The following is a 15,732-nucleotide window of genomic DNA, read 5'->3' on the forward strand; positions in this document are numbered from 1 at the left end:
ACTTCTCTCTCTGTCCTTAACTACAAATGTTTACTAACGGTGCCAGACACCACTCTAAAGGCAAGATGTGCCGATGAATAAGCAGACGAAACCCTTCAAGGGCACACTGGCTCTAGTGCTGGAAGGGAAAGCCACCAAGGAGTGAATCCCCAGATAAAGGCATCTGCTAATAGTGCTATCTGCCTGCGGAAACAGCCAATAAGTACTGTTGTGGAATAATCTTTTTGTATAGCACACAGATGAACAGAAATGGGTTCATTTAAGTTATAAGCGCTAGAGAGACAAGCCCAAGCTATAGGCCAAGCTTTGATAATAATTAATAATAAGTTTCTGTGTCATTATTGGGCAACCCATGGTTCCAGCAAAAATGTCTGACTATAAGTTACAGGACCACAACAAAGACAAGTGGGCCGTGTCCACCTCAGCACCTGAAAACATGACAGAGACGGGGTTGTCCACAGCTGCACTTAACACAGCGGCCATGGTGGAGAAGCCCAAAGCCGCCAACACACAGATGGATAAACACAATGTGGTACATCCACCCAGCAGAATACTATCCAGCGTTGGAACAGGAAGTGGGGTACTGTGGAGACGGCTCTCTGTGTAAGGACCTGAATTCAGACCCCTAGTGCCCATGTCAAAGAGGTGCATGGTCACAGTCCTACCTGCAACCCCAGCACCATGTGGGGCACAGACAGGAGGATGGCTGGGCTGTGGTCGCCAGCCTAGCTCCAGGTTCAGTGAGAGACCCTGTCTCAAAGGAACTGGGTAGGGAGTGACAGAGTAGGACCCCTGTCTCACACAAACACAGAAGAGAAAAGAAGACAAAAAAGGACTCTCAAAATAGCCGCAACAGGAATGACCTTTGAAAACATGCCATCTGGGAGACACCAGACACATTCCTAGAACACCTAGAACAGTCAGATTTACAGAGAAAGAAAAGAGTGGCTACCAGGCCTGAGGGGCACAACCCAGCGGGCAGAGCGTCTGCACTCACCAGGCCTGAGGGGCACAACCCAGTGGGCAGAGCGTCTGCACTCACCAGGCCTGAGGGGCACAACCCAGCAGGCAGAGTCTGTACTCACCAGGCCTGAGAGGCACAACCCAGTGGGCAAAGCGTTTGCACTCACCAGGCCTGAGGGGCACAACCCAGAGGGCAGAGCGTTTGCACTCACCAGGCCTGAGGGGCACAACCCAGTGGGCAGAGCGTCTGCACTCACCAGGCCTGAGGGGCACAACCCAGTGGGCAGAGCGTCTACACTCACCAGGCCTGAGGGGCACAACCCAATGGGCAGAGCGTCCAACTCACCAGGCCTGAGGGGCACAACCCAATGGGCAGAATGTCTATACTCAGTGACAAGCTCTGGAAACAAAGGGAGGAGGAGGCCACAAGCACCAAGCAGAGTCAATTCCACTCGCTCAGACATGTCAAGATTACACATGTGATTTTTCTTTAGTTTTTGAGATTTTAATTACATAATTTCTTCTTCCCTTTTCCCTCCAATACACGTATTTACCAATCTTCCCTTAAAGAGGACTCTTGGGTTTAACTAAAGGGGGTGTTTGCTAGGAAACTGAAGTCTGAACATGGGATTTTGGGGTATTGTCTTCCTAACCTGTGACCTTCTTTGAACCCCTGGAACATGGATCTTAATGGAAACTTCTTTATTAAAGGTAACAGGTATCGATTATTAGACGACATTGGAATGAGCTGTATCCTCTGTAACTGCATGTCTGCACTCACAGCGGCCTCTCACCTTTCACGGCTCAGATGACCCTGCATGAGCCCTTCTGCTCCTTCCCCGCTCCTATTTCCTTCGCTAGCTGATCCTTTGCCCTGTGTCCTCTTCGCTCCGTGCTGATCCTCTGAAGCTCCTGGGAGCTCAGAGCTTCTCCCACTCAGACCCAGTCTCGAAACCCAAATGTTCCTCCTGTCCCCCCTCACACCCCTGCCTCCCTGTGACAACACTCTTTGTTTCAAAAATGGTGCCCCGCTGTTCTCCTAAAATGCCCTTTGCACATCAAAGACTAGTGTTAGATGCTGTATAACCCTTCCTCTCTGTTCACCCCAGCTTCCAAGCCCTTTCTTTTCAAACACCCCTAAATTGTGACTGGCAGGGACTAAGGCCTGAGCTCCCTCCCATCTCAGGAGCTAATACCTCTTCTAGGATCAAAATATGTCTGCTCAGAGATGGAGCAACAACACTAAAGATTCATTATTTATTGTTACTTCATATATACGGGAGCTTTGCCCGCATGTATGTCCGTGTACCACATGGGGGCAGTACACTCGGAGGTCAGAAGAGGGTGTCAGAGCCCCTAGAACTGGACTTACACGGGGCGGTAAGCTGCCATTTGGGGGCTGCGTATCCATCCCAAGTCCTCGGGAAGAGCAGTCAGTGCCCTTAGCCACTGAGCCCTCTCTCCACCCCCAGTGAAAAGTCGTAGAGAAGTTTGTATTTAACACTGAGAGAACGAAGACTGGATTTTACAATGTGGCCTGGGTGGAATTCACACTAATTGCTTGTTGTGCCCGAGAACAAGCAATAGCATGGACGTGGTGACAGCTCAGCGGAGGAGCTGAGGACTGATATTCCTCTTAGCGCTAATCTAGGAAAACCACAGAGAGGCATAGACAGCGTCCTCAAGGCCCCTTTACTGGCCCTGCTAGGAAGTGAGGCTTCTTCTACCAACCCTGAAATCCCAGGATGCTTGCGTGGATGGCCCTGAGCAGTCCTCAGGTCAGGTGATGGAGACAAGAGCAGGGTTAAACAAGCTTTCCATGAGAAGAGTGAAGCACACCCGAGAAGGGAAGGTGGACTGGTCAGACGGACATGACCGCCCAATCTTTGCCCTCAGGGCTTTCATTGAGAGTTAGATAGACTCAGGATGACACTGTTCCTAGGTGAGGACCCAGGGCCCTGTGTGTGTGGAAACCAGGCTGGGTCTTTTCGGGTCCTTGTACATACATGTTTGGTATGCAAAGATGTGTCAGGAGCATGCATGTTTGGTATGGGAAGCTGTGTCAGGAAGAATGATACAGGCATGTTGTATAAGAAGCCACTGTGAGTGCTGGCTAAGCTCAGAAGCCCCACGGTATGCATACAGGCCCAGAACCCCTGAACAGGCTCACACAGTAGTCACCTGAACTTGTTGAGGGGTTTCAGGGCATGTGTGTGGTCCATGTCAGGATGGGCGCTTCAGAGGGAAGAAACGGCTCACCCAGCCCATGTCACTGCGATCAGTCTGCCTGCTCTCATCCCTTCTTCCTGCCTTCGGGTTATCTCTGGCTCTGGGGCCAGCCAGAAGCTACCTGTGGATTTCTCATTTTTCGATCAAGCCAGCACTGGTTAATCCTGTAACTCTGGTGAGTGACAAGCACTTGGAGGACTGTTGACTTGCCTGCTGATAGATAGGCCAGTGTTTGAAAATCTGCACCCCCGCCATTTCCCAGGTGCCTGTATCCTCAGCATGGAGGGAGGCGGCTCTCTCAGCATCAGCCTCCGGCTCTGGATACAGTGCTAGGAAGTGCTTTTTTATTATTTCCTCACTGATCTGAAACAGACCCCACTTACGCAGCCATTTCCCAAGCACACCAAACAGCCTACTAAAGGTATGACGTCACCTCTCCCGCCATGGTCCACCAAACGAAGGAAGTGCACACAGCAGCCCTCACACCGGTTAGTCTCCAGGGACAGGGACTGATTTCACCAAAGGGTAATTTCAAAGGTATTGTTTAAAAGCTGGGCTGGAGGCACACCTCAGGGGTTAAGAGCACTTGCTGCTCTTCCTGTTGACTTGGGTTTGGCTCTTAGCACCCACATGGTGGTACATGACCCTCTATAACTTCAGTCTCAGTGGATGTAATGCCCTCTTCTGACCTCTGTGGGCACTGGACATAGGTGGTACACAGATATCTATACAGGCAAAACACCGGTACACATAAAATTAAAATCTAAAAGAACAAGAGTTTAAAGCTGCACTGTTGACTGTCAGGGAGAGCAGGGTGCCACAGCTTAGAGCTGATATAACGGGGCTGCAATGCTCCAGAAGCCGGACCTGAAGGACATGAAGACATAAAGTGGAAGATGCCTGGGGGTGGGCGGCCTCCATGTGGACTGTCTTCCTCTATATGGCTCTGCCAGAGTCACTCCATCTACCTGAGAGATGTGTTTATTCTTAGTTTATGGATATGAGTGTTTGGTAGAAGTAGGAGTGCACCCTGTGTGTTTGATGCAGAAGCCAGAGGAGGGCGTCAGGTCCCCCGGACCTGGAATTGTGCCGGTCATGAGCTGCCATGTGAGGGCCGGGAACTGCAAAAGCTGCCACTGAGCCATCTCTCCAGCACCGTCACTCCACTTAGAGGAAAGAAACAGAACAGTATGTGAAGACCGAGAGTCACTCGGAAGGCATGTTACGACGAAGCTGGCTACAGTTTCTCCCCATCTGCCAATGGTTTCATCCGGAAAGTGTAAGTGACGTGAGTGGACAAGCTAGGCTGCAGTAACCGACCTTCATAATGAAGCACAAAGCTACCTGAGAAGAACAAAAACATGTCTTGTGGTCCTAGCACGCCGGTGACGCCTGGCCTCTGCGAGTGTTGATGGGACTGTAAATTATACCATTTTCTCTCAGGCGTTAATTACAAGATTATGTCTGAAATGGGACTGTCTCAGTGGTCATCTCTGATTGCGTCTTTACATCTGCCCGGCGTGTATTTGTGTATTTTTCCCATTTTACGGACATCAGCACACATCCACAATGACGTCTAAGCATGGTCCATCAGTCTGTGTTTTTAATAAGCATACTGATGAAGTAAAAAAAAAAAAGCACTGTCTCCTACCTGTCCTCAGTAAGTTCTTCAGGGTTCCCTGATGTAAAAGACATCTGCCTATCCCTCTACTTCGGGAGCAGGTTTGCCCACACGCTACCAAGGACTGCTCTGAATAACAGAGGAAACACCCACACCAAGACAGCAGTCCAACTTGTCAGATTGTATTTGGAGAGTTACAGTCTCCATGCTGTTCCCTATTCTTTATTTTAAATACACACCCCAAATCTGGCAGTTGGAAAAGAGGTACTAAGAGCAAGCATTGCCAAAGGGCAGGGCCAAGCACCTTCCAACAATAATAAGAAATATCAAACGCATCTTTCTAATCGTAGAGCGGTGTGAGGTGAGGGTGAGGGAGAAACAGGATCAAGAAGAGGGTAAGGATCAAGGGATTCCTTTGTGTTAAAAGGCCCCGAAGGAAGCCAGACAGCCTAGAGGGCACCTCCCAGCTTCCTGAGTGACTCACTGGCCCCACCAACATGCAGGGTGTGACATGGAAGATTTTGGAATAAAAACAGAATAGGTGCATTATTTTACCTAAGACAGTTTTGGAAATGAAAACTGGCATAGGGGTAGAGGAAAGGATGTTCGTGTTGCTATAAGGTCCTATGACTCACTAGTAACTCCACGAATATGAGGTGTGAGGTAGGAAAAACAACAGCAATGGCCACAGTCACACCGATGGAAATAAAAATAAAGGAGTTTTCAGCAAACGAAGGACAAATAAAGTCACACAGGCCTGATGTCCTGAGCTGGGACCCCAGAACCCCATAAATATGGAAGGAAAGAACTGAGTCTACAAAGTTGTCCTCTGATCTCCACAAATATACCATGGCAGGTATACAAATGCATGCATGCACGCACATTCGCACAGTGCATATTTTATAATTTATAATAAATAAATTTAAGAAAAATACAAGAAAGCCTCAGCAAATGGACATCAACAACCAGCTTCTTCCATAAACACACTTCAGGACAAGGTTTTAAGACATAAACCCACCACACACAGGTCAGTGCTGTAGTTCAGACCTCTCTATCAGAGTACAAGTTGCTTTGGCCTCCAGCATGGCTGGCAGGATGGGACTCTTGGACTTACGCTGGGCAATGGCGCCTTGAATCCGGTACCCCAAGATGATCGCTGCCCTCTGGAGATCGACCTTGTTGATCAGGTCTGAAGACTCGGTTGCACTAAGTCTCTCTCCATCTTGATTCTCCACAAAGTAGATGAGCTGTACTGGATTGTCATCTCCCTCCAGCCTGGACACATTTACCACCTGAGACAGACAGAGTCCATCAGCATCGGGAAAGTTCACAGTGCCAGCTGCCCCTTCTCAGCGCACTCAGTCCCTAGTGTGTGACTTGGGATTTGTCCCAGCCCTCTTAAAAAGCTCATGGCCACTTCTGGAGACCCCGAATCTCCCTACTCTCCTCTGGGGGAGACAGAGCTACAGTGAAAGGCCCTCTGTGTAGAATAGCAACTGTACCTTGTTTTGTTTTAGTGTGTTCTTTGAGACAAAGGGACTCAGAGAGTGCACAGAACACCACCAGACAGGATGGAATTGTAACCGACAACCTTCAACAAACTCACCATGTCATGGGAGTGACCTGTGTGCCTCCCCTTTATATAAAAAAGTCTGGAAATTCTTCTCATTGAAATTGCATTCTCAGCGGTAGCCACGTCTGTTAAAGACTCCGAAAGCTGTCCATTCTAGAAGGAGCCATGGGAAGGTCTAACTTCAGCATTCTTTCTGGATGACGGCTAATCAGATTTATATCGGGAACCACAACATAAAAGGTATCTCTCCAAGTCAACCACTTGGGTGACGAAAAGTATGTGTTTATTATAAAAATTATGTGGCCCAATGAAGAAATTTTGAAAAACACATGCAAAAAAAAAAAAACCATAAAGAAGAAAGTGAAACCCTCTTGAAAATTCAACCAATTATAGAAAGCCTCTCTGAAGAGTCAGCACCCTCCCCTTTCCTTCCCTGTATTAGTTCAGGACTGTCCTTCATGTTCTTCTCTCCAGCTTCTTCAGAGCACATTTCACAGTACTGATTTTTTAAATTGCTGGAGAATATTCCAATACATAAAGATCTACTCTTTACCCACTCCCTAATTCCGAGACAGTTACGTTGGTTCAATATCTGTTAACTCTTTTGTTAATTGGAAGGAGGTTGGAAATAAGGTCTCACTCTGGACCCTTGGCAGACCTGGAACTCACTACGTAGACCAGGCTGACCCCTAACTCTTAGCCTCATCAGCATCTACCTCCCTAGTGCTGAGATTAACAGCATGCACCACCATGCCTGGTTCTTTTATTAATTGTTAAAACTGCACTTATTTGTGTGTGTGCGTGTGTGTGTGTGTGTGTGTGTGTGTGTGGGCACACGTGTCCCTCCTAGTACAGAGGACAACTTGCAGGAGTTGCTCAAACTCAGGTCCAGACTTGGTAGCAAGAGCCATCTCACTAGCCCATGTTCAGTGTTTCCGTTTTCATCCACAAAGTTCAGGTGAAGAGCCTTGTACTTTTGTTTACAATGCCTTTCGCAGAGACCAGAAACAGAGCATGGCCTCCGGGCAATCTGTCAGGTGACGTGGGTCTGAGGAGGCTTGGTGACCTTCCACAGAAGTGAGGCTCCTATCTGAAGAGGCTTAAGTATCCAGCGTGGGATCTGATCACCCAGGTTTCGGGTGCTCTGCAACCTCTCTCTGCACTCAGCCCTTGTGAAGCCACAGGCTACTAAATAACGCAAGGCCTTCACAATTCATTTTCATATTTATTTTGTTGTATGCTTATTTAATGAATGGACATTTATTAGTGCATTTTTTTCCTTTTTATTTATTGGGTTTTTTTTAAGTTCTTAGTATTTTGGGTTGGAGAGATGGTTCAGCGGTTTATAGCATGTACTGCTGAGATCTGAGTTCAAATCGCTGAACCCCCATCGGAAGGCTCCCAGCCAACTGCAACTCCATCCTCAGAGGCATCCAACACCTCTGACCTCCACAGACACCTGCGCTCACACGCACACACCCGTGCACACATATGCATAATTAAAAATAACAAAAATAAACATCTAAAATCTTAGTCCTTTGTAAAGTCCCCTGGTGTGACTGTGTCTGGCAAGGAAACCATTTTGGGAGCCTAAGAACCATGTTTCTGGGTGGGGAACAGGAAGCAAGGCTGAGGGGGACACATGTGGTGAAGGTGCTGGAAGACAAGGACACTAATTCTAGGCAAAACTGGCACCCTGACCTACCCAGGTCAATCTCATATCTTGTTCTCACAGCCCCTGCCCCGCCCACCAGTCCCCCTTCACTGCTGGGTTTCATCCTAGTTCTGAGTTCCTGCAATGGTCTATGAACCCCATTTTCTGTGATGCTCCCAGCCTGTAACTGACTGGCAATGACAGAAATCCACACCAGTCGCACAGAGACAGGAATTAAACAGCAGCTCCACCCCCAAAGTTCTGTGACTATGTGTGTAAAAAATAGGTCATTTTCCAACTCAAACAGATCTGTGGCCTGCCTGCCCGCTCCCAGAGAGAAGACAATTTGGGGCACAGGCTGGCAGGAGGTGGGGGAAAATGAGATTCTGAACAGAGGGCAGAAAATGCCCTCCGTCTGCTAGGGCTCTCCCAGATCACCGATTCAGTTCTAAAATGCCACCAGAACCATTAAATAAGTTCAGCTGTTGGTGATTTTAAAACTGTGCTTCAAAAAACAAAGCCTTATGATGATACAGGAACCCACTGTAAATTTTCTACCACACCCCCTGCAATCCTGGGCAAGGCCAACGAATTGCTAAGGTTTCTGTCTGGACTCCAAGTGACGCACAAGGCTGCCGTGTTCATCTGAACAATCAATTCACACCAGACTTTTCCATTTGCACGAGAATCGCAGATTCCCAGGGGCTTTTCTTCTGCCCACCACTCTCCTTCGGTGAGTACCTGCACCACACTGTTGCCAGCAGCCACCGTGGCCCTGCGCCACAGTCTTCTCCTGGTGGGCACCTCGCTGAGCAGCTGGGCCAGTTTGCGCTCCATCTCGGCTGGAAACACTTCGTTATGGAGCTGCTTCTCCACTACGCCCAGGAGGACTGTGTTCAACAAGAAAGCAAGCCCTCAGAGCAAGTCAGCACACAGGAGCAAACACGGGGGGTGGGGGACAACGACAGGGTGTGTGCACCTGTGCAGAAGTCCCACACAAGACTACCACAAAACACTAACTACTAGGCAGGAGGCATAAAGAGGGGAACTAGATGGGAACAGAGTAAAGAGCCCTGGCAGTGGCTGGAGTCCATGGCAAACTAAAGGCGGAAGGAACTCAGCAGTGGAAGCTCTGAGCACAGCGTCTCACAAGATCAAAGAAACCCTGTTGGTATGCTCCACCTCAAACTTCAGGATAGAATGAGTTCTTATCTTGTCTCTGGATAGACGTCCACTCTCCCTTGAAGAGGGGGGAATCTGCCTGCTTCTTGCTATCTGTATCTGACAAAGGCATCTAAACAGACAAACAGCTTATCCTCCACTTGACGGGGAAACAGACTTTCAGCCAAACTTGTTTCAACACTCCCTGAGGTCCAACATTAAGGAAGTCACTTCAACACTCCCAAGGTCTGGAAAATGGAATCTAAGCACCAAGCAAAGCGCTGAGCCCCACACAAGGCTTCAGAGCCCATAAGTGGTGACTGCGTAGACACCCTCTTTCCTCATGCTGCTTGCACACTGGGGCCTGGGACTCTCAGAATTCAGAGACCAGGTTAGAGAGCCTTGCACTGAAATGCCATGTCCTCAGTCTAAACACAAGGCACTATCTGTGGACACACCGACCTGGATGTGTCCAAGTCTGTCTAAATACCTGACCTTGGTCCCCAAACTACTGTATTCATCTAGCAATACTTTCAGGAAAAAATATATGCTTGCTTCTCAGCTTCATCCTACCTCAGGTCAGGAGACTACAGATTCCCCGTAGATCCCGCCCTGGTCTTGATGCATGAATTTTAAAGATGCCCTTTCTGTGCCATAACTCAGTGGGACACATTCCCAAAGTCCAAACTGAATCCCTTTTCTCATTCATTCGCTGCCAGGAATTTAAAGTACATCTTGTCCTCAATTTGGGAATCAGGAAGAGTGCATCATTCGCCACATGCCATCCCAGACTTCTTACCGAACAGTTCTCCAAACGTTACATCAATCAAACATACCTGTTCTGACCCAGGAGGACTTCAGTAACTGAGACAGGTTGAGCTGTGGGTACTGGAAGGCTACAGAAAGGGAAAAGTTGGAGAGGGAGGAAAGACAGTGAGAAGCATGTTTCCACTCAGGAAGGCAAGTGTTCTAGGAGCGTGGGGTAAATCACAACACATCACCCTTCCTAGACTATAGCACTCCTCGAGACCCCAGACCCCAGAAGCATGAAGACAGAGGGCCACCAGGTTCTGAGGCCCTAGGAGAGGGAAGGACCACGGCATCACACAAGCCACTGACACGTCTCCTGTGACTGTTGTTCTCAAGCAAAGCATCCGCAAGCTGTGTGTGTCAGTGCCAGGAGCTCTCTTGGCAATGTCTCAGGGTAAAGTGAAGCGCTGTCTACCCTGCAGGGAACTGTCTCTGCTTGTACCCCTGCTTGTTAGTTTAGCAGTATGTGCATATACTGTACAAAAGCCAAAATTGTTGTATACAAATAATTTCATATCTTTTATGGTTTATTAATTTTGGTTTCTCTGTGTAGCCTTGGCTGCCCTGGAACTCGCTCTGTAGACCAGGCTGGTCTAGAACTCACAGAGATCCACCTGCCTCTGCTTTCCGAGTGCTGCAATTAAAGATGTGTGCCACCACCACCCAGTTTTATGGTTTATTTTTAATCATGTGTGTTTGTGTGTATTTGTACACATGTAGAGTGTAGGTGCCGACAGAGGCCAGAAGGGGCTGTCATAGCGCCTAGACTACTCAAGAACACTATGTACACGCGCTAATCACTAAGTCATGTCTACAGCCCCCAACTTTCGCATTTTATACTTTTAAAGTTCACTCTTTCTAGCATCCAGTTTCATGGGTTTGGGAAAAATGTATCATTGTGTAAGAATCACCAAGTCAGGACCCAGGACGTTTCATTCACTAACACCGTCCATCTCCCCAAACCCACAGTGTGTGTGCACTGGGGTGCCTGTCAGTGAGTGTGTGTACATGGGGTACCTGTGTCAGAGTGTGTACTGGGGTGCCTGTGTCAGAGTGTGCACACGGGGTGCCTGTGTCAGTGTGTGCTCACTGGGGTGCCTGTGTCAGAGTGTGTACACGGGGTGCCTGTGTCAGAGTGTGTACACGGGGTGCCTGTGTCAGAGTGTGTACACGGGGTACCTGTGTCAGAGTGTGTACACGGGGTGCCTGTGTCAGAGTGTGTACACGGGGTGCCTGTGTCAGTGTGTGCTCACTGGGGTGCCTGTGTCAGAGTGTGTACACGGGGTGCCTGTGTCAGAGTGTGTACACGGGGTGCCTGTGTCAGTGAGTGTGTACTGGGGTACCTGTGTCAGAGTGTGTGCACAGGGTGCTTGTGTCAGTGTGTGTGTGCACGGGGTGCCTGTGTCAGAGTGTGTACACGGGGTGCTTGTGTCAGTGTGTGTGTGCACGGGGTGCCTGTGTCAGAGTGTGTACACGGGGTGCCTGTGTCAGTGTGTGCACTGACTGTGATCAGAGGGCCATTCTGATGAGAATTTTATGATGGAGACATTGTACATGTGAGTGATCAGGAGCACAGGAAAAATCCTCTCTCTCCACCCAGATCCCTTTTTACTATGAGCCCCCAAAACACTCTAGAACAACTGCATATCTCTCCCCCCCACCTCTCTCTCGTTAAAAACAGTTTAAAAGTAGAGACCTACCAACAGAACACCAGCAGCCCCTTCCCCAGTGCTCCTAAGGAGCCAGAGAGTACTCACGTTCTGCGATCTGCAGCACCGGGTAGCCCAGGTAAAAGCTGAACTCCACGACCGTCAGGTTCCTGAGCAGATCGCTCACCTCCGACCCGTTCAGGAAGCCTTGCACGCCTTTAACAGCAAAGATAATGTTCACCGGGCCCCTCCGAGGAGCCACCCGCGAAGAACCGATGGTGACATTCACAATCTGGAAGAGGGAGGTCAGAAAGCATAGCTAGAATAAGCCATGGGGCTGGGAGCCTGACTGTGAGAAGATCTGCCACGACTTCTCTGATCAATGCTCTTCACAGTGGTAAAGTGAAAAGATGTTTATTTTTTAATGACGGTGTCTCACTATACTGTCCTTGCCTCACAGTGGTGGGATTACAGGTGTGTGTCTCCAAGACTTGACCAAAAAGGAGGTAAAATTCTAAAAGAAGAGGCACTGGGCACTGGCTTTCTAAGCTTGTTCCTTTATTTATTTAATTTATTTTGGTGAGACTTTAAACACTGTTTACTGGAAATGTCTTCTCCATTAAGTGATGAATTGAATGCATGCATTCAATTCCCACCCCACCTCCAGCCCCAAATCCCCCCAAAACAACAGAAAGCCGAACGAAGGGCGATTAATCCACAACAGCTCTGGAAGAAAATCAGAGGTTCTGTCTAATCTCTACAAGATGAAGAAAGGACGGGACGGTGCTGAAATAAACCAGAAGCAAGAGAAGCAAGAGCCTAAACACACACAGGCAAAGGCTAAAACGGCCTTGTCTTAACCCCAGGGAGCTGGGGAGGCCCACGGGAGAAAGCTGAAGACCTAAGACCAGACAGGGTAGGAATCAGTCCAGTCAGTTAAGAGGAAGCAAGCCAAGAGTGAACTGACGTGAACTCACTCGTCTTGCCGAATACACACCCAGGCCAAGGCGGGCAGCATCAGTGCCATCTCCCCGAACAGCCCAAAGAACTGCCCTCTGAGGAAAGCGAGCCCCTCCCAGAGGAGACCAAAGGCCTCTCATGAGTTAAGACCTCCCCACAAGGAGGGCAGGAACAGATAACCCCAAGTACACCAGAGAACACAACACCCAAAGAGGAATAAAAAGGGAAAGACATGGGAAACACTCAGCAGGGCCCCGTCCCCAAAGGAGGGCCTCCTGAGCCTGAAACAGGGCAGGGCCAGTCTGCCTCTTACTCTCTGACCACAAGCTGTACAGTGCTGTAGGCAGAACCCACATTCTGGTATATTCTGATATAGTTCCCCAGCTCCCAGAGCTCAGCTGAACTCTCCCATCAGGAGACAGGGCTGTACAGTGCTGTAGGCAGAACCCACATTCTGGTATATTCTGATATAGTTCCCCAGCTCCCAGAGCTCAGCTGGACTCTCCCATCAGGAGACAGGACTGACACAGAGGTAACCTCCTCAAGGGGACAGCCAGGCCAACAGCCGTAACTAATTCTCCCTCCCTCCCTACCAACCAATGGCCCCTGAGACACAAAAAAGCAGATAGGCATATAGGACAATACTGCAGAGAAAACAGATATACAGGAAGGACATAGAATAAAACCTTTTAGAAATCCTCCTTAATGTCCTCAGAGACGCAGAAAGGCAACTTGCTAACATCTCGGCGAAGGACGAAATGAAAAAGGAACAAAGAACAATGAAGGGAAATGATTGGTCAGAAATTTCAGTGTGAATGGACACAGCTGAAGGCAAAATTAGTGACTCAGAGGACAGACGCTCCAAAATCTGACAGAACAAAAGTTCCTCACCACACGAAGGAAAACAGAGAGACACAAAAAGTGAATTCAGGAGTGCTAAATCTGGAGTATTAAAATATATTTCAGGAAGGGAATAGAGAAGGGGGGGGCATACCATAAAACATTAGCAGTTTGATTAGAATATATATGAAGCCAGTCTGGTGACCAGAAGAATCCTCTATGTTTAGGCCGGTTGTTCTCAACTTGTGGGTCCCGGCCCCTTTGGGAGTAAACTACCCCTGTTCACAGGGGTCACATATCAGATACTTACATTACAATTCATAACAGTAGCAAAGTGACCGTTCTGAAGTAGCAATGAAATAAATTTCATGGTTGGGGGTCACCACACATGAGGAACTGAATTAAAGGGTCAAAGCATTAGGGAAGTTGAGAGCCACTTGTTTAGATGGAGATGTGACGTCCCTAAGAGCCCCATTAACAGAGGTGGAGCATCTCAGGCAGGAAAGCTGAAACGCCCCAAAGTTCAAAACCTTCAGAGCACTGCCACTAATGCACAAAAAAAAAAAAAAAAAATCAATTCCTATTTTCAGTTTAGAGAAACCAGCTGTGCAAAATATTCCAAATAAATGCAAAAGCCCCATCATATGAGCGAATCCAGCACCAAGCCTTTCAGATCTAGGATCTGCAAACCGCTGGGAAAGGGAAGTGTACTCACGCATGACCTCGTTGACCAGACAGCTAAGATCATCCCTATGTGGAAACATTACTGAATTTCTTGCATACAACCTGTTCTTCAGCTCACCCTATCAGCCCCACTCTGAAATCTCTATTGTCAAGCTGTAGACTCGATACCTTACCAAAGGTCAGCGCTGGCTCACAGGAGCTGGGTTCCCATCACCAGAGGGCATACCCCCCCCCACCCATGTAGCTCTCTTTGCCCTGGAACTTGCACCAGGCTGGCCTTGAACTCACAGAGATCCACCTGCCTCTGCCTCCGAGAGCTGGGATGAAGGGCGTGTGGCACCCAGAATGGAGGATGCACTTTGAACGAAAGGCCTTGGCGGACAGGGCCCTCTGCCCTGCGGTCAGCAGCGCTCTCACCTGCACTGTGAGGTTATACGCCCCCTGGTGCTTCCTCACTTCAAAGAGAGCTGTCATCAGGCCCTTCTCGACGCTCTGGGTGAAGTTGCAGAAGCCAGTATCCACACTCGGAGGCACAAACTGCAGTACTGCAAAGAAAGACAGCGATCAAAGTCCCATGAACGAGGCGCCAGTTCGAGAGGAGACAGCACTAAACTGATCAACAAGGCCCCACTCTCTGAGATCTAGCACCACTGTGTATGGCTTCTTTTGTTTTTTAAGATTTACTTACTTAAAATACTAGGATTGAACACACACACAACTATCTTAATAAAATGCAGAAGGCTGTACTGAACAGACACTTGGGTATTCTGGCTCTAGGAATCCACAGGCATAGGAAAAGCTGTGTAACTGGCAGGCCAGTTAGGGATTTCTGGCCCGGAATGAAAACCCTGGTAAGGCCAAAAACTCTCTCCACAAATCCTGGTTGCAGTTACCTCCATCACCCAAACAGATGGTCAGAATTCTCATTTCTTTACTGACAAAAACATGGCCCTGACTATTTGAACATGAAAGTCTTAATTTCTAAAATGGAAATCAATGCCAAGAAAATTTTGCTTTCAACAAATTCCCTCAGAGTCAACTTTAATGGAAAAGATAATTATCAATAAGGTAAGATTTTAACATGGCACTGATAGATGGCTGTGAGCTACCATTGCTGGGAGCTGAACCCCAGTCCTCTGCAGGAGCAGCAAGCTCTTAACTGCTGAGCCATCTCTCTAGGCCCCAGTATTTTTCCTTAAGATCACCTTGTAAAACATCCTTTTTGTTCTTAGTTAATAGAGTAATTACGGTGAGTGACAGGAGTCTGTTTCTTTCTTCTGCATGTTTATGGTTAAACTTTAACATTTCAACACACACACAACGATGTCTCTGTTCCTCAGAAATTCATTATTTGTGTTGGGAATGTTCAAAATCGTCCCTCTGGCTATTTTGAAATATACAGCTGGCGGCTGGAGAGATGGCTCAGGAGTTAGAAGCATAAGTTGCTCTTCCAGAGAACCCAGTTGTAATTCCCAGAATCCACACAGCAGCTCACAAACATCTAACTTCAGTTCTGGTGAATCCAATGCCCCCTTCTGGCCTCTGAGGGCACTGCATACACATGGTGCACATACTTAAAATGAAGGTT

At 48.3% G+C, this 15,732-nt stretch overlaps 1 protein-coding gene across 4 annotated transcripts in view; it reads right to left on the minus strand.

Moving 5' to 3' along the window:
* Positions 1–15,732, minus strand: part of Kiaa1549 (KIAA1549 ortholog) — a 126,930-nt gene that overhangs the window by 50,813 nt on the left and 60,385 nt on the right. For all 4 annotated transcript variants that reach the window (XM_041675475.1, XM_041675473.1, XM_041675474.1 and 1 more), the window contains exons 5-9: positions 14,562–14,689; positions 11,769–11,952; positions 10,038–10,097; positions 8,782–8,930; positions 5,928–6,105 (exon numbers count right to left, since the gene is read on the minus strand). In XM_041675475.1, coding sequence (XP_041531409.1) covers positions 5,928–6,105; positions 8,782–8,930; positions 10,038–10,097; positions 11,769–11,952; positions 14,562–14,689 — 699 coding nt within the window. The remainder of the gene's footprint in view (positions 1–5,927; positions 6,106–8,781; positions 8,931–10,037; positions 10,098–11,768; positions 11,953–14,561; positions 14,690–15,732) is intronic.

The sequence above is a fragment of the Microtus oregoni genome, unplaced genomic scaffold (genome assembly GCF_018167655.1).
Source record: "Microtus oregoni isolate MIOR12 unplaced genomic scaffold, Mior012 000026F_ref0000081, whole genome shotgun sequence".
In the NCBI taxonomy this organism is placed as follows: domain Eukaryota; kingdom Metazoa; phylum Chordata; class Mammalia; order Rodentia; family Cricetidae; genus Microtus; species Microtus oregoni.